General features: G+C 39.7%; 1 protein-coding gene across 8 annotated transcripts in view; it reads left to right on the top strand.

Annotated features, from left to right (window-relative positions):
- The window catches only part of SDCCAG8 (SHH signaling and ciliogenesis regulator SDCCAG8), a 232069-nt gene that overhangs the window by 114448 nt on the left and 98284 nt on the right, over positions 1-19337 (top strand). For 7 of the 8 annotated variants that reach the window (XM_025877582.2, XM_025877581.2, XM_025877588.2 and 4 more), the window contains exon 13: positions 1262-1404. In XM_025877582.2, the coding sequence (XP_025733367.1) occupies positions 1262-1404 (143 nt within the window). Of the gene's footprint in view, positions 1-1261; positions 1405-8407; positions 8552-19337 lie in introns of those variants that run through there. The other variant, XM_073899909.1, reaches the window with a different exon arrangement.

Raw genomic sequence — 19337 nt, 5'->3', positions numbered from 1 at the left:
AATCTCTGAATGAGAGTGATAGACTCGTTATTATATAGGTTTTTGAAGCTAAAAATATTTGAGAACTTGTTATAAGTTGTTTTATTAAACTGTAGATAATATATGATTTTGATGAGGCATAAACAATATTTATAATGTAATAAATGTCAAAAAAACCCGAATCATTTAGTTTATCTTGCCTGATGTATTAAATATAGTTAGAGAGTGCTTAGCATACTGAGTAATGACGTGAGGAAATTTGAAATGTTTTTAAATACTAAGTTTAAAACACTTTACTTAGACGTGATTTTGTTTTCCAAAAGGAGATTGCGTTTTTATGAATTAAAATTGCTTCTTGCTTTGTGTTGAATCTGAAAATGTTTCTACCTTTTGCTTTCCCTTTTGCTTTTCTGGTTTTAACAGTCTGAGTATTTATCTCTTTTATTTTTTAAAAAAATTATAGATGTTCCATGATAAATATTTCTACTTTAGTGTATATATTATTTAAAACTGTGTTCTATATAAGGTATTTTTGCTTTGAAATATTTGAGTTGCAGTAAGAGAAGGATAATTTCATCCTGAGACCAAAGAATAAACTATCATAAATTTTCATATATTTTAGATGTTCATATTTATTAATCTTAGACTGCTTTTGTTACCTTTTTTAGTGACACTTTAGTGTTATATTATTTTAGCTGAGAAATCTCATGTACTCTAAAGGCTTAAAGGTTCTCATGCCATATTTTTTCCTAAAGTATCTTTTTCCCAAATAATGTTGAGCAGCAATAATGATGCCTTCTTTTATACCTCACATTTTTTTAAAAGATACATTATTTTACCCTTTAATCTGGCTTTCAAAACATCCAAATGAAACCATAAATATACCTTTCAGAATATTCACATATTTGATGTAAATCACTGCATGGATCTGATCTAATCTCACAAATGAAAATGTTATATTTTTAAAGTAGTGGCATTTTTAAGTTCATATTCTTTAAAGGGACTGAGCCTTAAGAATGAGAGTGCCGATTATCCATTTTGACTCCTCTCATTTAATCATTTCATTTCTGAAATTAGACTTCATCTTACGATCCAAAAAAACCTCACTAATGTGCATTTTTGGCTGTGTTCATTCCCTTTGTCATCAAATGGAAGCTAGCCTAAATTTTCTAATAATTTCTCATCACATTAAAATTCACGGCAAACATAAAAATGAGAGCATTTTGAACTCAAGTGCATATAGCTTATATGGATGCTTTTCCCCCTCTCCCCTCCACCTAAGGAAATAGAGAAATTGAAATTAGAAGTGAGGGAAAGCAAGCAGCACTTGGAACAGGAACAGCAGAAGGCAGCCCGGGCCAGAGAGGAGTGCCTGAAACTGACAGAGCTGCTGAGCGAATCTGAGCACCAACTGCACCTCACCAGGTACTCCCTAATCCCATTACGCGCCAAAGCCCCAGTGCCATCCCACTGATTTTTGCCACCGGCTTCCAAACAGTTGTTAGAGTTAGTCTTAGTCACTCAATTCACACACAGCTTTCAGGCATATTAAGAAAAGTGGAGATGTGGTAAGCAAAACACCCAGACATGTGAATGATAAGTGTGGCAGGGAATTACTGATATTTTACAAACCCTTTCATCTACAATGCTCAAATATTTAGGTGGTTCTCTACCAATAGGAGCAACATGACATATTTCTCCTACCACCACCACTACCTCTCCTGTTAATTCTGCGTCTAATAAAAATGTTGAACTGAAAGATCTGAGGAATATATTTAGGAAAAGAACCAGATACTGTCAGTGGAGAATGAGACAAAGTAAAAGGCATCCTCAGATGCAAACTGAGACAGGACAGAGAGAAAATAAGGAAGCTGAGTCCTAAGGTATAGAAGTGAGAGATGAAATTGACTGACACTGTTCACGTTCAAACTGTTCTTATAACCGTGCTCTTGTGGTTTCGAATTACATGGTTTCTGTCACAAGATAATGCGATGTGATTATCAGTGTCCTACAACTTTAGGGAACATGTAGCTCAGCTCTAGGTGACAAGGAGACATTTTAGGTAGCAAGCACTGTATAATTTGCTGTGTGGAAAAGACACACACGCACACACACACGTACACACGCACATACACAAATGCACATACACAGAAAATTCAAATAGAGGTTGCAGATATTTCATGTTACCATATAAGTGGTTTTTCTCACTTCGGGTTTTAGTACAATTTTTCATGTTTCAGATCAAGTGTTTGGGTTTGTTCAGTTCTTAAGAGTTTTTTGTTTTTTATGGAGAACTTTCTCTAAATACACATGTAAGTTTATGAGCCTTGGTTTGGTTCATAAATTAGAAAAACGCTGGTTGTCTAATCATAGTAATATGTTGAATTTAAACTATGAAAGGGGACTGATCCCTTTTACATTAAATATGACAATGTAATTCTGAGCACGGTATGATAACAGATGGAGAAAAGCACCACTTGAACAGCCTGCGTTTGGAGAAAAAAATATTCTAGAGGTTGGTGAACCTCCCAAAGTTTTGGGTTAGTGTTAAGATGCCTCTAGTTCTGTTAAAATCAAACTTTGTTGAAAACATTTTGTTATGATAATATTCCAAATGGTTTGCCAACTTCCCTTTTTAAACCGTTTAAGAGAAAACGAGAAGAAAGAAAAAGGGAAAAAGCAAGTAAGAAAAGAAATCCTTTATACACGTGTGATATCTGGAAAAATCCCAAGAGATAAAACACTTTTATGAGAAAAAATTGCTTAATACTGTAGAATGCTAACCGTTCTTTTAATACTCATTCAAGGTATTGTCTTGTAGAACCGAGAACGTAATGTTAACACAGTTCCAATGGATTATTTAATCTCAGAAGTTTCGAAATTTAGCTTTACCATTATAGTTAATAGTTTTTCTTCTGTCAGGCTTCTGTTGGGAAACAATCATTTGTGTGCTAAGCACTACTAAACCACAGAAATAGGACAGCTTTCAAAGTCTCAGTGTGGCTGAGCTTTGGTAAATAAATATTAATGCTGGTTTTGTCCCCTTTGCCATTCTGTCTCATTCAGAGAGTTAATTTCTGAAGTCAGGGTCCTACAGGGAGTTTTCCTGTGCAGTATCAATTTGTACTGTCTGACAAGACCAGTTTCTTGCAAATAGAGCGTATTTGAGGTACAGCAACTGCTGAAAATGGACCAGTGGTAACTAATTCCTTTGTTCTTGAGAAAAACGGGTTTGCTTGGTTCCATAGAAAGCTTTTTCTGTTGAGCTTTATTTACAGCAAGTCTACAAAAATTGAAAACTAGTTTTAGGGAAAATAAAACTTAATTACACATTTTCTAAGCACAGTACTCTTTTGTAAGCATTTTACATTTAGTCTCTGTTCGTGTTTTATAAAATCCACATTCATAAATTTAAAGATGACAATTAAGAATACAGAGAACTGTGTGTAGCTCTCTTTTGCACTGAAAATGTGTCTTGGTTGTTGGGCTAAATATTTCTGATATACTTTTTTGGGTTTTTTTTAGAGTTTGCTTTTCCTCGACAGTCTTTATTGATTCAGTATACTCAAGTGTGTGGCTGAGAAACATTATGTCTTTCTTTCCCTGTGTAGACCAGCCGAAATAAATAAATCACACACAGGTAGCTTAGTGTTAACGTAAATATTTCGAATGACATTGTCTGCACAAAGTTTAAAATTGAATATGAAAACCATGTTATAAGTAATGATGAAGTAGGAATACAGATCTCCCAGGGCAAAGAAAATTTAAAAACTGGAGTATTGATCTGCAGATCAGTCTGAAAGAAAAATAAGCTATCGTTTGTCTGTTACTTCCCTTTACTGTCTAATTAGACTTAAAAATGGAAAATATAGGGGTGCCTAAGTTGGTGGAGCATGTGATTCTTGATATTGGGGTTCTGAGTTCGAGCCCCACATGTGGGCATAGAGATAACTTTAAAAAAATGGAAAATAGAAATTCAACATTTATTGAAAGACCCAACTGGTAAGTATAACATTTACCCACTCAACAAATATTTATTGAGCACCTACTATCTTTCAAGTACATTGCTTGGTCTTGGGTAGGGAGAAAAATATCAGATTCAGTTCTTCCCCGTAGGCTGTTCGCGCTGTGCTGTTGAGCCAGCTCCTTGTATGCAGTTATAATCAAGTGTGAGAATACTGCAGTGATAGAAATAAAGTTACCACAGGAGCACAGAGGAAGGAGAATTGGCGTACTGTGCATTGGAGGTGAAGATGATGGGGAAAGCTTTCTGGAGGAGGAGATGTTTGGTAGCTATTTGGATTAACGAGCTCTTGAATAGCAATTCTCTATGTGGAAGAAGGTGGGGTGGGTACCCCGGGTGGATGGAGCAATATCTACAGAGACATAAAGATGGGACGAAACATAAACTCTACAATCAGGTTAGGTGTTTGGCAGGGGATACGCCTGGAAAAGGCAAACAGGGACCAGAGGAAGGGCCTTGTGGTCCATATTCTGGAGTTTTGACCGTTCTGAGAGTCATAGGTTACTCTTGATATATTTTAAGCAAGGCTGTCAACACGATCACATCTTTGGGTCAGTATTCTGATTCAGCAGCATGGAGAGTAAACTTGGAGAGCTGATGTAGGAAACAGGAAGACCAGTTAGGGCAGAGTCAGCAACTACAGCCTATAAATATGGCCTGTTGTCTCTTTTTGTCCATGGGCCAAAAATGGTTTTTATATTTTTTAAATAGCTGGGAAAAAAAAACAAAAGAAAAATAATGTTTTGTGACACATAAAAATTATATAGTTATAAATAAAGTTTTATTGGACACAGCCATGAATATCCTTTATGCATTATGTATTGGGACTATCATGGCAGAATTGAGTATGGTCCTCAAAGCCTTCAAATATTTATCAATCCCTCAGTTAGGAGGGTGTGTAATTCAAGTAAGTCAAGAGAGCTTGAACTTTAAGGGATTCAAATATGTATTTAAAGAAGGTAAATGAAGGGTAATTGAAGGCAGATTGCCTGAGGAAAAGATGATTGACAGGGCCCCTGACTAGAATATAAGCCCCAGTCCAGGGGGTGGTAATGAAGTCCTGGACTATGGCTTTGCCGGTAAAATGGAAGGGAAATTTTAAGAGGCATTTAGGTAGCAAAAGAGAGAGGCCAGAATTAAAGTTGACTCCAGTGTTTCTAGCCTACGTTAACTGGATGAACCATTAATTCCAGTAGGAGACTTAAAAGGAGTAAGAGAGGGAAATAATATACTGTATTTTGGGACTTGGGTGGAGATGTGCAGTGTAGGTCCAGTTTGAGGAAAAAGGTCAAGACCTGAGGCTCTTCACTGGATGCTTTCACATAAAGCTACTAGTTGTAGCCAAGGAAATGGGTGAAAGCATGAGAGGGCCACGCTCTTAGAGTAGGGGGTTGGAGAGCCACCAGCCAGGCAGACCAAAGGAGTCATCAGTGCCTAAGAAAAGAATATGGAATGGTGTAACAAAGGCACATGCTTTTCTTAGGGGAGTCCCCAGGCTTCCGGGTGTTGAGGAAGCCGAGTTTTAGAATCTTCTCCTGGGCATTCACCATCTTTGCAATTTTGACACGTTACTTAATTCTTTGAACCTGCTTGCTTACCTATAAAATGAGGCTACAACCTGATTTCTAAGTTTCCTTCTAGCTCTGATCATCAATGATCCTAATGGTGATTGAAGACATCCCATGATGAAGAGCCCATTTCCTGATATTAGGCATTTAATTTGCCTGGAGTATTCTTTGTTTAAGATGTTTTCTTAGGGGGCCTCTGGGTGGCTGAGTTGGTTGAGCGTCTGACTCTTGATTTTGGCTCAGGTCATGATGTCAGGGTCCTAAGATTGTGCTCCTTGTCGGGCTCTGCGCTCAGCAGGGCATCTGCTTGAGATTCTCTCTCCTTCTCCCTCTACCCCTCCCCCACCCTTCTCTCTCTAAAATATATAAATTAATCTTAAAAAAAAAAAAGATGTTTTCTTAGTTTGAACTTCAGAGAGATTTTGTGGAGACATCCTTCAGACCTACCATTTGCATTCACCCTAACTTAGGCTCTGCTGACCATTCACAAGGGTCATGGACCCTTCCAGCCTTTTTCACCAGGTATTGCCAACTGAATATTCCTAAGCACTGCCTTGACTCTGTCACCTGCTCCTGAAACCTTCCCTGGCATTGCACTATTACAAAAGGTCCAGTCCACTTGCAGGTAACCTTTTGGGACGGGGTCCCAGCCTTCTAGTTTTACCATCATTCTCACCAGCTCACATCACAAGCCAAATTGCACTTTGGGGCTTTTCTCTCCTTTGTTATTCTCTACATCTAGAATACCCCTTTGACCCTCTCCAGCCGTATTATAATCCTACCTCCTTTTCCAGGTCTCTCTGAACTTCTGATTTTTTTCCACTGTAGCCCTCCCAGATGGCCCCGCCGCCCCAGGGGAGCATGTCTCCCTCTGAATCCTCCTTCCCACTCAGAGCTGAAGGCTCTACATCCTGAGTGAATTCCTCAAAACAGGGACAGTGAAAATATGAGAAAAAGGAGTTAGTACTCTGAAGGGTTTTTGTACTTGCTTTTCTTCCCTTCTGGAATGTGTTATTCTTCAAATGAGGGATGAGAGGTCTTATTAATGTTCTATTTCTCAGAGCATCTGGTTCAGCCCTTTGCAAAAGAGTTGGAGCTCAATAAGTCATTATAGGGATGGCCAATGTATTGCAAGTTTATGATTGTTCTTTCAAAGCACAGTATTTTTTTTTAAAGATTTTATTTATTTATTTGAGAGAGAGAGAGAGAGAGCATGAGCAAGGGACAGGGAGAGGGAGAAGCAGGCTCCCCTCTGAGCAGAGAGCCCAACTCGGAACTCCATCCCAGAACCCTGGGATCATGATCTCAGCCAAAGGCAGACACTTAGCCGACTGAGCCACCCAGGTGCCCTCAAAGCCAAATATTAATAAATAAATAAATATATATGTATATATATATACACACACACACACACACACACACATATATATACATATATTTTTTCAAGTATATCAGTGTAAAAAGTGTAAGATGGAGATAAGACAAGTAGCTTTTTTCATTTTTAACTTTGTATGCACATACATATTTAAGTATAAGAGAATCAAATGATAGTCATTCTAACAATTCATGTAGGGTTGGTAAAATATACCATGCTCTCACTGAAATATGCTCCCTTAAAAACCACACACACACACACACACACACACAGTTCCAAATTAGGATTCTCTATAATTAAAAGGTGGCCCCTCTGACAGAAACTTACAGTCTGGTAGGGTAGAAAAGAAGATACACAAAGAGCTGGCAAGATAAAAAAGATCCAGAAGAGAGATTCCAGATAAAGTATTACAGGGACAGAGAGACAGATAGCCTCTTACTGATCTCAGAGGCATGTGGAAGCAGGAAAACAGGAGGCAAGGTCTTTCTCCGTAGGGGTGACAATGGCATTGGCAGGTTGCACCTGTAGACATGAGAGTACATTAAAGACACACAACCTGTCTTTAAAATATCTAAGAGCATCAGTCTCTGAGATTAAGAATATATCCATCTTCAGATCTGCCTGGTACCATGCTGCATGCAGTAGCTCTTTAAAACATAAGGACAGAGGTCGTGGCTAAGGGCAATGGCCGTCACTTACCCAACCCCTTCTGTGTTCCAGGATCTGAGCCTGGTGCTTTTCATTTAGTGCCCCCAGCCCTGCCCAGAGCTCTAGAAGGTGCAGACTGTTATCTTCCCTGTTTCACAGCTGAAGGAACCAAGGTACAGAGGAGTAACAGGACCCATCTAAGGTCACACAGCTGTCATGTTATAGAAGCAGGTCTTCAACCCCAGCGGTTTGTCCACCACGCCTCTGCCATCATCCATCACGCTGGAACTCTGTGTAAATTCCTAGGAAAATGTTTAATGCAGTTGTTCCCGAAAATACACCTGGAGGAACCAGTACCATAAATTTATAATAAAAATAAGTATCAGCTGCCCCCTCCTTCACTGATAGAAGTCATGTCAGTGTGTTTTCATCCTGGCTTGGGTTTTTCTTAAAAAACAGTGTTTTGGGATCAGTTGCCTTAGTCACTTAACATATTATCATACAACTGTCATTCTCCTTTGCCTTCTTCGCTTCATTTTTACCCAAGAGGAAAGAGGGGCCTTTCCGAGAAGGTGGATATTCCTTTGCATACTTGTTTTTGACACGTCCAGACATTTTTAAAGATTTTAATCCCTCTCACGAGACTACCACTTACATCCATGTGGGTAGGTTACTTTATGATGCAACATATTAAAACAACACATTTCAGAGTGTTTCTATGATTGTCATTGACTATTGAGGCGAACACTCTTGTCCATACCTGCTGTACCTATATTGAAGCCTGTTCTTCTGACTCCTGCATCTTTTTCTCAGGTCTGATCTGGAGGGGAATTACTGCAGGAAGCCCTCTGTTTACTTTCGAGAGGATTTAGAACTGGAGTGACTCTCAGTGCAAAACAGAAGGGAGACCAACCTGCCATTAAACCTTCAGGCTCCAGCTTTACTTCAGCAGTGCTGCCTTCCAAATATGTATTTTCTCTCTTCCATAAACGATGTTTTCAGTGATAGGTACTTCAGAGAATTTCTCAGAGTGGGAATCTCAGCGAGCCCCATAAAAGTGGGCACTCTGTTCTTCCCTGCTCTTGCCATCCAAACGGGAAAGTCTGCCCTCTGCGATCCAAATGGGAAGGTCTGCCCTCTGACCTGGAGAGATAATAACTTGAATGGCAGTATTTGTATCTTTTTGGAAGTGAGAAAGGGTGTGCCAGAGGGGTCACCAGCTTATCCTGTTAGGATCGGTGATTTACTTGGGGAAAAGTGATGAAGCCTTTCTTTGCAGAGCATTGCAGAGCGTTTAGCTTCCGCATAGTTAAGGACTGCAAATGCTTTCTTGAATGGAGTTGTTTGACCTCTCCTGTTACCAGGAGGAGTAACAGAAACCCAGAAAGGGGGAACTGATTAGCCCCATAACCAGACCACATAAAATCCAAATGCAGATGGCCTCAGGCTCTCTTGCAGCAGGGACTCGGGGCCACCTCAGTATGCTGCCCATTTCTGTCCATCCCAGGGCTTGACTTCTGTCTCAATGTTGGCTCATTCCTTCAGGTTCTGCCACACCATGGAGTCACCTCCTTCAGTCCAAACTGAAGGTAAAGGAGATGCCCTTGATTTCAGATTGTAAGTGTGACTTCCTGGCTCCCCCATTTCTGATCACACAGCCACCCCTTGGATACACATGCTGGAAACCTCAGTAGCAGCACTGGAGTGAGGGAGGGGAGGTGCACTGAGCAAGAGAAAGTGCTCTCATTAGGGGAAAGGGGGTCAGGGACCCTGGGGAAGTCAAACAACAGGTGTCCCCTTCTATTGTCTTTTTAAAAAATATATAATCCCTGATTTTTCCTTTGAGGGATGCAGTGCGAAGAGGGGAAAGAAGAGTACATCTCTGTTCACGTCGGTTTGTGAGTGATAGTCTCCATTGTCAGCATGTTATAAGGCCGAGGAGGCAGGGTTAGTTCTTCACAGGGTCGCTTTGTGGTTTTATTTAGAGAACTCTCAGAATGCAAAAAGAAAGGTGTATAAAGGTTGCATAAATGAGCCCCTGGCACTAGCCAAGCACTGTGTCTGATTCCCAGCAGCAGTGCGACAGGAAATGTGGCCTGGGGATGGGCTGTAAATGATGAGTCCACGATAAATACAAAAATTGGGTATTTGGAAGCTTTTATTTTAAATTGCACAATATCCAACCAAGTGCATGATCAGTGGGCTCGCTCTTTCTTTCTTTCTTTCTTTCTTTCTTTCTTTCTTTCTTTCTTTCTTTCTTTCTTTCTTCTTTCTTTCTTTCTTTCTTTCTTTCTTTTCTTGTATCTTTTAAAATTAAAACATTTTTCTAGTAATTCATTTTTATTGCATTTTACAAACTCATGCTTTGCAAAGAAAATTTTAAGAAAATAAGCTTGTACACAAGAAGGTTGAACGCCCTGCCTTCTCAGTCCTTACAGCAAGCCTGGGGAAGCTGAGGCATGAAATCAGGCAGCCAGGAAGGAGGGAGAGGGTGCCAAGCAGAAGAGGCAGGCTTTGAACCAGGTCCATCAGACTCCAGATCCTGTGCTCTGAAGCTCCTGTTCACAAATAAATGCAAAAATGTATTTCAAAGCTAAGTAGAATTACCCTTTGGATTGCAGAATCTCAGTTCAGAGGCCAGGAAGCAGGTCTCTGGTGTCAGGCTATGTCTAGCAGATCCTCCGTGAACATTGCATAACTTTACCTCTGCTCTTTATCCTTAGGGGCAAATTAAGGACCTGCCCTCATTTTTAGGTGACAACTGGCTTAGGTCAAAAACCCAAACTTCCAACCTCTCTTCATTTGGAAAGGGGACTCTAGCCTCGACACGTAATCTTGCTATTCCTTGGTGAACTTTATTTTTTTTCCCCTCCTGAGTTTTATTGAAGAATTTTTAGCCTCAAGTTTCCATTTAAAAGTTAAGCTTATTTTTTTTCCTTGTACTCCTTTCATGAATAAATTAAGCAGAGAACGTGTCAAAAATACTTTTAAATGGATATATGTGCAACCAACATCTTCAAGTCTTGAAATAGATGGCCTTGGTACTGTTTTAAACTGCGTCCTCTTCTCCTTCCCCCACCCGGTCCCTGAGAGAACAGGCTGTCGGAGAGCCAGGAAGGCAAAGTCGTTTTCTTTTGCTCTGGTGGACACCGGGTTGCCCGAGTGCCCTTGGCTCCGCCTGTTGGATGGGCCAGGAACCCGGGTCTCCGTGCGGCCTGAGGCAGGAGAGGTTAGCGTTGCAGGCTGCCAGAGAATGTGTCTCTGCGGGTGGGTTCTGCCTAACTTTCCCTGGCTCGCTCCCCTCAGTTCTGTGAAGCCCAAATGTGTGTGCAATGAAAATCGACACCAGGGATGTCTCCTCTCCCCTGCCACACAGGCCCGCAGCCTGGAGCATGGCGGTGGTGGCAGCCAACTCATTTTCTGAAGAAGCCCAGAGGAAACCGAGAAAGGATTGCCCACAGCACTTGCCCGACTCAACAACAATGAACATCAAGTTCAATATAAATAGAAGGAGAAAAAAGGCAAAAACCTAGAACTGTTGTTTTCGTGGCCCTAAGTAAGAATATTTTTTCTAAAAGAAAGCTCTGATCTCCAGTATTAATTTAAGGTAAATTTTTAAAAAACTTGATGTTTAATTTCTTCTTAAACACTTCTTCTTAATTGGAAGTGTTGGCTAGACCAATTATTGGGCATGAATCACTTGTTATTTAATGTTTCCCTGATACCCACAAGTAGACTATACAGTGACTCATTGATGTTAAATGTTGGAATCAAAGCTCATTTTAGGATCCCGAGAAAGGAGGAGGTTTGGAGAATATCCAGTTTCCTCAGTGCCCTCCTCGGGGCCATTATCTCATGGGGCACCAGGGCCCAGTGCAAGTAAACACATTTTTATTAAGCTACTACTCTATTAGATTGGCTTAGCAGACAGTACAGTTCCCTGAATTCAAGAACTCAGAGTGGGCACCAAATGGATCAGGGAACATTTGGAAACAGCCTGTGATGCTGATGTCCAGCTGAGGGGAAAGACTGCTCTGCCTTGGCTCTGTGTGACCTCCACGCAGCAGGCACTGGTCACCTGAGGGAGGGCTGAGCATCTCCTGCCCTGGCCAAGGTGGGGGAGGGAGGGAGAACCAGGCGGAGTATGAAGGGATCCCTTTATCCAAAGAATCCACCCCGTGTTGAGAATAATTATTCTAAATGTAGCTATACCAACAAAAGCACATAAAATAGAGTAAGAAGTCACTATTGGAATATGTGCTGGGGTGGAAGTGAGGGGGTGTTCGAGATGAGGCATTAAAAGTGGGTTTCAGCAGGTTCAAGTTTTGCTGGTTTTCCAGTAGCTGATCTGAAGTGTGGTTCACCAGGCTGGGCATAGCTTGATTTTGACACCAGTCCTGGTTCTGTTTCTGAGGACCTTCTGTCACCTTGGGAAAAGTCTCCTACTGCACTTTACTTCCTACAGATCTTAACTGTAATTTTGTGAGGATGTATGTGAGTATGAAAATCACTGAAATTCATTCAGGGTTCTTTAAATCTGAGGTGTTACTCATCTGTTCAGGGATGATGCTACTAATGAATTTGTGTAAAATAAATTCACTAGCAATCACAGTGCTTTGCTCAAGCTAGAAAACTTTAGGGCAGTTGAAGCAAGATCAAGTTACTCAAGTCCTTTTTGGCAAGGCGGCAGTGGTGACAAATCAGGGACACGAAGAGAGGATATCGTTAAATATAAGACTTCCCATTTTCTAACTCTCACACGGCCCTCTTTGTCTTTGGAGGAATACCACCTTGCCCCTCCTGATATTAGCCGTTTGTCACATGAGAAATAATGGAAGCAGCTCTGCGACCTGGGGGCTCATAAGCTCTGCCTTGTTGCACGGATGGCAGTTCTGGATTCTTCCCCTCTTTCTGAAATCAGGCGTCTATTCAGGATCAGGCACTACTGAATGAGTCAACAATGTTCGGGCGGAGGAAAGATGATAATTGTATTAAGGAATTAGATAAAATTCATCCACGGTGAAAACAGAGCCCGTGTCAGAACTGTGAGGGGAGCCCAAATTCAGATCCTGCGCTCGGGTTGATTTGCACAAAGGCTTATCTGTTAAAAAGTGGAAGAGGGGAAGACAGCATGAGACAACTCATGGAGCTAATAAACTTTTGAGATGCTGTTTCATATGTTTGCTTTTCATTAAATTCAGGAATGGTTGCGACTATGTTGTTGTGATTCAGTCAACATTTATTCCTATCTGTTTTTCATATACAAAGGCGTAGGGATGCCAGAAAATAAACTGTTAACGGAGAATTAACTTCTTTGGCATGCTTTCATACTTGTCTTCCAAATTAAAGAAAATGAAATGGGCAGAAACAGAGTGTAGATTACCTCCTTTTTGTCAAAAATGGTGGGAATTTGAAAATTAATAATAAAAAAGGGAACAGATGCAGTAACATGCCAGAGGGAGATTAATGTGGAGAGTAAAATCTGTGAGCAACAAAACTGAAGCAAACTGAATCAGTGGGAGGTGGTTGTACAATCAAAATCAGGATAAAAGAGAAATTACAAACAACCCTGCACTTGTCAAAGTAGTAGTAATGAAATTCTAAGTCTGCCAGCAGTGAGAACCTGTGTTAGCACTTTGGGGTAAGGCTGGTAGCCGGGTGCCAGGTAGGAGGGCAGTGTGAGCTTGCTGGGCGGGAGCCATCTTGTGTCGAACAGATGGCACCGAAAGCTGGCAGGGGAGGGGCTCCTTAGCAGAACTAATCAGACAGGAACAGATAGGGCAGCTGGGGAGACTGACCACAGACAGGGAGTCTGCGGGGTAGCCGAGTGCCATGATGTTTGCAGTGGTGTGCCCATTGGTCTGAGATAAGACCTTGCAATGTCTTTCCCATCTACAGAAGAACGGAAACTTTTGTTCCAAAAGAAAAATTGAGTTGAATTGTAGCACAGTTGGGGGTGGCAGTGGGCATCAGGGTAGAGACTGAGGAAGGAAGAACTGTCCATCTCGAAATGTGTGGAGTGAATTTTCAGTCCCGGCTTCCGTGGAACTTTGATTTTTGCTGTTGGGGTGGGGGTGGGGGGTTCCTGCCATTCCTAATGTGTACGGTGCGGCACATGGAATGATCACTTTATATATTTTATGCATCAGAGAGCTTCTGGTATCAAGGCTGGAGTTAAAATTAGAAGAGGCTTTTTGATATGATTTCTACCACATATGTCTTTAACAAATGAAAACCCAAACCCACAGACAATCCACGCATTTACGCTCAATAATTTCTCAGAACCTAATTGGAGCCACATTGATCCAGAGCCACTTGACCTTCTTTTCTCTCCCGTGAAACTGCGATGGAACATCAAAAAGCTAAGCATAATTCAGAGCCCCAAACCTTAAGATAAAAATAAGATTAAGTCATTCTGAAAGAAATGAAAGAGAAAATGATCTGTTAAATTTAATAACTCATGAGGGAATCATGTATTTTAAATATAGAGTTGGGACATTCATGCTAAAACTATTACTTTAACAAAGAAATCCAGATCTCCTACATCTGTTTTTGAACTAGTATATTTCTCTCTCTCTCTCTCACTCTCTCTCTTTTTTTTTTTTTTTTTTTTTTTGCAGAAGCTTTATAGCTTGGCTCAATTTATTCATTTTGAAGGGGGAGGGGAAACATTACCAGGATTTGAAATAGGTGGTATAACATAGCCATATGCTATTTATGCAGCAGTTTCTGCAATAAATCTAATTTGGTGCTGTCAAAAAATTAGACTTATTTGATATAGCAGCACATTAGTAAATGATTGTGGCAGATTTAAAGTTGTCATTTAGTCTCTCCTTACTCTTAACAGAATCTCGCAAATTTGTCTTATCCCCCTTGCTCAAATCTGTGAAAAGTTCTCAGTTCTTTGTCCTGCAGTCCTGCAAATATTTTCACATCTGAAAGAAAGTCTTGCCTTAAGGTAATGGAGGAAGAGGGTGGAAGAAGGAGTACCCTCTGTGGCTAAAAGGCTACGTGGATCGATAGGCAGAAAAATCCATACACCAGGGAAAAATCATTGTATTCTCATCCTTTTCAGTTCTTAGAAAAGCAAAACCGTTAGTCTCATTCAGAAGGTAGACAAATTAAGGAAGGTCAGTTCTCTATTAAGGAGCTGAAATATTTTTACCTTCCAGCCTACATCCATATGCTGCTTCGGGGAAAATTGGTATGAATGAATGTGAGTGACATCAGCTCCTCGTCCACACCTAGCAGGCCCTTAGAAGCGGCTTCACTGTTCTCTAGTAAACCTGGCGACATTGCTTCAATGCTGTTTTGTTTTTGCTGCGAAATTTGTCTTTCAGGTGCTGGTATCAAAGTACCTAAAACTTTTTCCTAGTTTTTCTGTTTCAAAGATAAAACAAGCATCTTACACCTGAGGCAGATAACTGTTAACAGGATTCTCTGAATTCCTTAAATCGGTCCCTTTGAAAGAGGCATCGTGATGCTATTTCCCCTTTTCTTTTTCTTACGTACTTGAGGGGAACAGTGGATGTGTGTACACACTCATGCATCCCTGTGTGAGTGTAAGTGCTGTTTAACTGAGTGGCTTTTCATTTGTTTATGTTCTTGTCAAATACATTTTCTAAAACAAGCCTACTAGTGGGTTTCTGAAACGAAACGCAATTTGCCAAGAATGCAGCATTCCTTCACGGTGATTTAAGCAGCCCCTGTGAAACTAGCATTTTGCTAATACTTCTTTCTTTTATATAGCAAATCAGACCACGGAAGTGATCAGATTACCAGTACCCTTTCCATGCTATTCAGAAGCAGGCATCCAGGTAACCAAACTACCGTCAGGCACAGAATACACTAAAGGGAAAAAAAAATACCCGGAAAAATATTAAACAAACTTGCTGGGTAAATTAGATACTAGCTCTGAAAGGTTCTCCACATAAAAAGAAATTATTTAGAAATCATGTTTTGGGAAGATGGGAGAGGAAGCACCTCTTAGAATTCATATTTGGTGTTCAAAAGCCACACCTTCAATTACACTGTATATATTACATAAGAATGATTTATAGGACAGAGAATTTTGGAGATGAGGAATAGAATTGAAATTCGAGCTAAAAAAGAGTGTCTCTGCACTTGGATTTGAAGCTGTCTTTGTCGGGTTTTGTTTTTGCTTTTATATTTAGCATCACAATAATTTTCTTTAATACATCTGAAGAATTGTTCTGAAAAAGTCCTTTTTTGGGTAAATTATAAATATTTAATCAATCAAACCCTTAAGATTCAAATTTTAGATTGCATGTTTTTAGGCTGCTTTTATTAATAAAACCTGCCTGCAATTTTATGTCCATGAAAAAAACTTTAATTGTTGCCTTTTCTACAAAGGATTTAGAAAATGTTTCCTGGCTTGACTAATTGTGCTTAATAAAAGCATATGCAATAGGACAAAATCTTGGGGTAATTCTTCCAAATCTAAAAGCAGCATTATGAATGAAGTAGCACTTAGGTTTACATTTGGCTTCACATTTATTTGTAACAGTGCTTTGGTTAAAAATCCGTGTCATCTCTTTTCTCCTAAAAAAGTGATCGCCCTTTTTCTTATAAGAAGACTGAATCGAGTCATTGGTTTGCCTTTTTCCTAGAGAATACAGTTGTCTAAAATGCTGGGAAGTAATTCAGCATTTCATGTCCGATTTATGAAGGGAGGGTAAATAGTTGATAGCAGTGGATGACAGAGAATAAATTTACTTGAGAGTATAATTTTCACCTAATTTTTATGAGTTAATTTTTTTCACAGAACTGGCCTATTGGTACCACTTCTATTTCTTTAGCTAGATGATGGTGTGCTTGTTGGGCAACATATATTTGAATATTATTGAAGCAGAACTGTTTATTTTTTAAATGACGAAATTTAAAATATACTCAATTTGTGTATTATGGGTTCAGTCTTTCAAAGCAGTAATGGAGCTGTGTGTTAATATATAGCTCATAATTGAAATGGTACATCTTTGTACATTTTAAGCATTTCAGTGTAAAATTTCTTAATTGGAATACTCTTTCCCTTGGCTAATTCATTAGTGAAAATATTTATTCCTCAAGTTAATGCTGTACAGTACGAAGCAATTTTTACATAGTGTAAACTTGTTTATGATATTTTGATTTCACTTTAAAACTTTTATTTTCCTTCTTATACATATAGTTCATACTTGATATAATAAGAAGTGCAGACACACATGAAGGAAATACATATCAGCTGTCTGGTTTTTACAAATGATCATTAAAATGCCATGTCTTACTACTTTGACTCCAAATTATTGTCTTCCCGAACCCAAAAGTAATTTTCACAAGTACATTACACAACAGAACTTCATCTTCTGCTGGTTAGCAGGAGAGGATTTAAATCCATGCCGACAGTTCATTTGACAATGACCTTGAGGGGCTTTGCTTCTTGAAGAAGAAAGCAGAAGCTTGCGGTAAACAAAGTTCACTTCTGACAGATGGATTGAATGACAGAAAGGTTGCGAGTGCCAGAATAGCCCTGGCAGAGGAGGAAATGTTCAGTGGAATCCAACAGGAGAGGAGGTGTGAACAGGTGCAGGGTTGCTGACGGAAGGGGAACCAGATGGAAGGAGCCAGAGCCAGTTTATTTAAAGGAAAAGGCAGAAAACATTGAAAGGCTGTGCGATCAGTGGCTAAAAGTGTTCATAGAGGAAGGTAAAAATTCACAAAGCAAAACTGCACAGTGGGGTAGCTAACACTTAGCATAATGGTAGTAATTTGTGAGTTTAGTTTGGAAGTTGCAATTGAAATACATTCATCTTGGCTCTTGACACCATCAAGTATAGATATTTGAAAGTTGTTTATTTTTTTAAGTTTCTAAGCTTTTTTTATCCATCCATTAATTTAATTTCTTTCCAGCCAGAAGCTCCGTTGTGATAATACTAAAATTGTGTCGTCAGCTAGGAAAAGAAAAAAAAAATTTAAAGTGAAGGTTAACATTCCATTCAAATTTATCTTGTGATGCCTCAGTTTTGTTCACATATGGGAAGCAAATGCACGCACTGTTGGGTGACATCTGTAATATCTAAGAAATTTGCAGTGTTGGAATAGATGCTCTTGGTTGCTTTTGTTGTTTTGAGTCTCTGTTCATTTCGTGAAGTCCAGTTTGATTGTTCCAGGAAGATTAAAGCTCTCTAAAATATATACTTGCCTGCCTGATCTTCAGGTTAATTTCTGTTGCTGAGGGTGCCCTGATTTTCACTGACTTCCCGTGACCTGCCTTCAGGCGGACACCTGCAAACTCAAGAGGCATCTACAATAGGAACAGTATACAGTGGGGCAAGGAAGGGAGGACTTTCTTGTTTTCTTAGACCTACTAAAATTAAACTTTCTGCAAACCAAAGACATCCTTGCTAATCATCCGCCTGGTCACATCACCCATGCCATTTATATGGGCCCTCGTCTACCACTGCTGTCCTTGAAATTTTCCGACATTACATTACTGATAAAGAGCTGCCAATTGAGGAGGAGCTGCTATGAAGCAATCCCCAAGAGAAATGATGAAAAGGCACAATTATTTTGAGATGTTAAAGACCTAGTAATTTATCCACAAGAGTTTCTGCACACTGTTCACAAAGATTAAATACCCAGGGTGTACCCAGTGAGCGCTGCATTCACGTTACCCATCTCAGAGTAGCCTAGATCAGATAGCTTTGGTTAGGGCTAGTGTTCGGAACGTTCTGATTTTAGAGATCACGTCTATGATCCATGGCTTGCTTTTGTCAGTGAAAAGAGAGAACTGCAATTTGATTAGCAGTTATAGAAGACGTTTATTCACGCCTGTGTTGTTCATGGAGAGCCGTGTGCTCTTGGTCATTTCTTTTTAAGAAATGTACACAACTGTATATTTGGAGGAAAACGAGTAAATGATTTCTTCTAACAAAAGGAAATTGATCATCTGTATTTACAACCAGCTTCAAAATGTGCCTCTTTTCCCCCACTTGTTAAGACGCTTTCATTTAATAGATATTCTTATTAACCTAAAATTTTACATAAAGTTGATCGCGCATACTTGCTTTAATTGTAAGGTACTGAGTTTGCCATCTCTTCCATCAGAGTTCCTGAATACCTTTATAAAATCCCTTTTATAGCAATATAGAGCCTTTTTATAATAATATAGAAAACTAGTGTGGTGCTGCTGTGTAAAATAATGCCACAAAATTCACCTGAATTGTGGGATACAAACTGAAAGGTTGGAAAAAGGAATTAACAATTAGTCCTCATTTGCTACATCACAGATTAAACTGCAGGCTCTTTATGGGTGGAACTCATAGCTTTCCAGAAACATGTAAACTTAGCTGTGCTCAGCATCATGTCTTATGTCATAGGGGTTTTGTCATTTTTTTTGAATGAAGGGATAACGGGTTGATTGCTATTAAATAGGCATTCATTCAACATTAGCTATACCAGGCGCTGTATAAAATGGATGTAATAACTTACCTACATGTGTGTGCGTAAAATCTGGAAAACAGCATTTGTATTTACAAATATTCCTTAGCTTAGCTCAGATCATTGGGAGTGAACGAATTAGTGAAACAAGCCTAGTCCAACCCTCATTATCATATGTGAGGACTGCAGTGAGGGACGCTAAGTGACTTGCCCAAGGTCAGCAGTTCTGCAGTGGAAGCTAAGAGTACAATCTCCAGCTCCTCACTCTTAGTCTAGCGCTGTTTGGTATTCCACATTATACACCCCT

This window comes from Callorhinus ursinus, unplaced genomic scaffold (genome assembly GCF_003265705.2).
Source record: "Callorhinus ursinus isolate GAN/ISIS: 27379988/994484 unplaced genomic scaffold, GSC_fseal_2.0 scaffold13, whole genome shotgun sequence".
Classification (NCBI taxonomy): domain Eukaryota; kingdom Metazoa; phylum Chordata; class Mammalia; order Carnivora; family Otariidae; genus Callorhinus; species Callorhinus ursinus.
The sequence above is the reverse complement of the archived record's forward strand: the minus strand, read 5'-3'. Positions and strand labels throughout refer to the sequence as shown.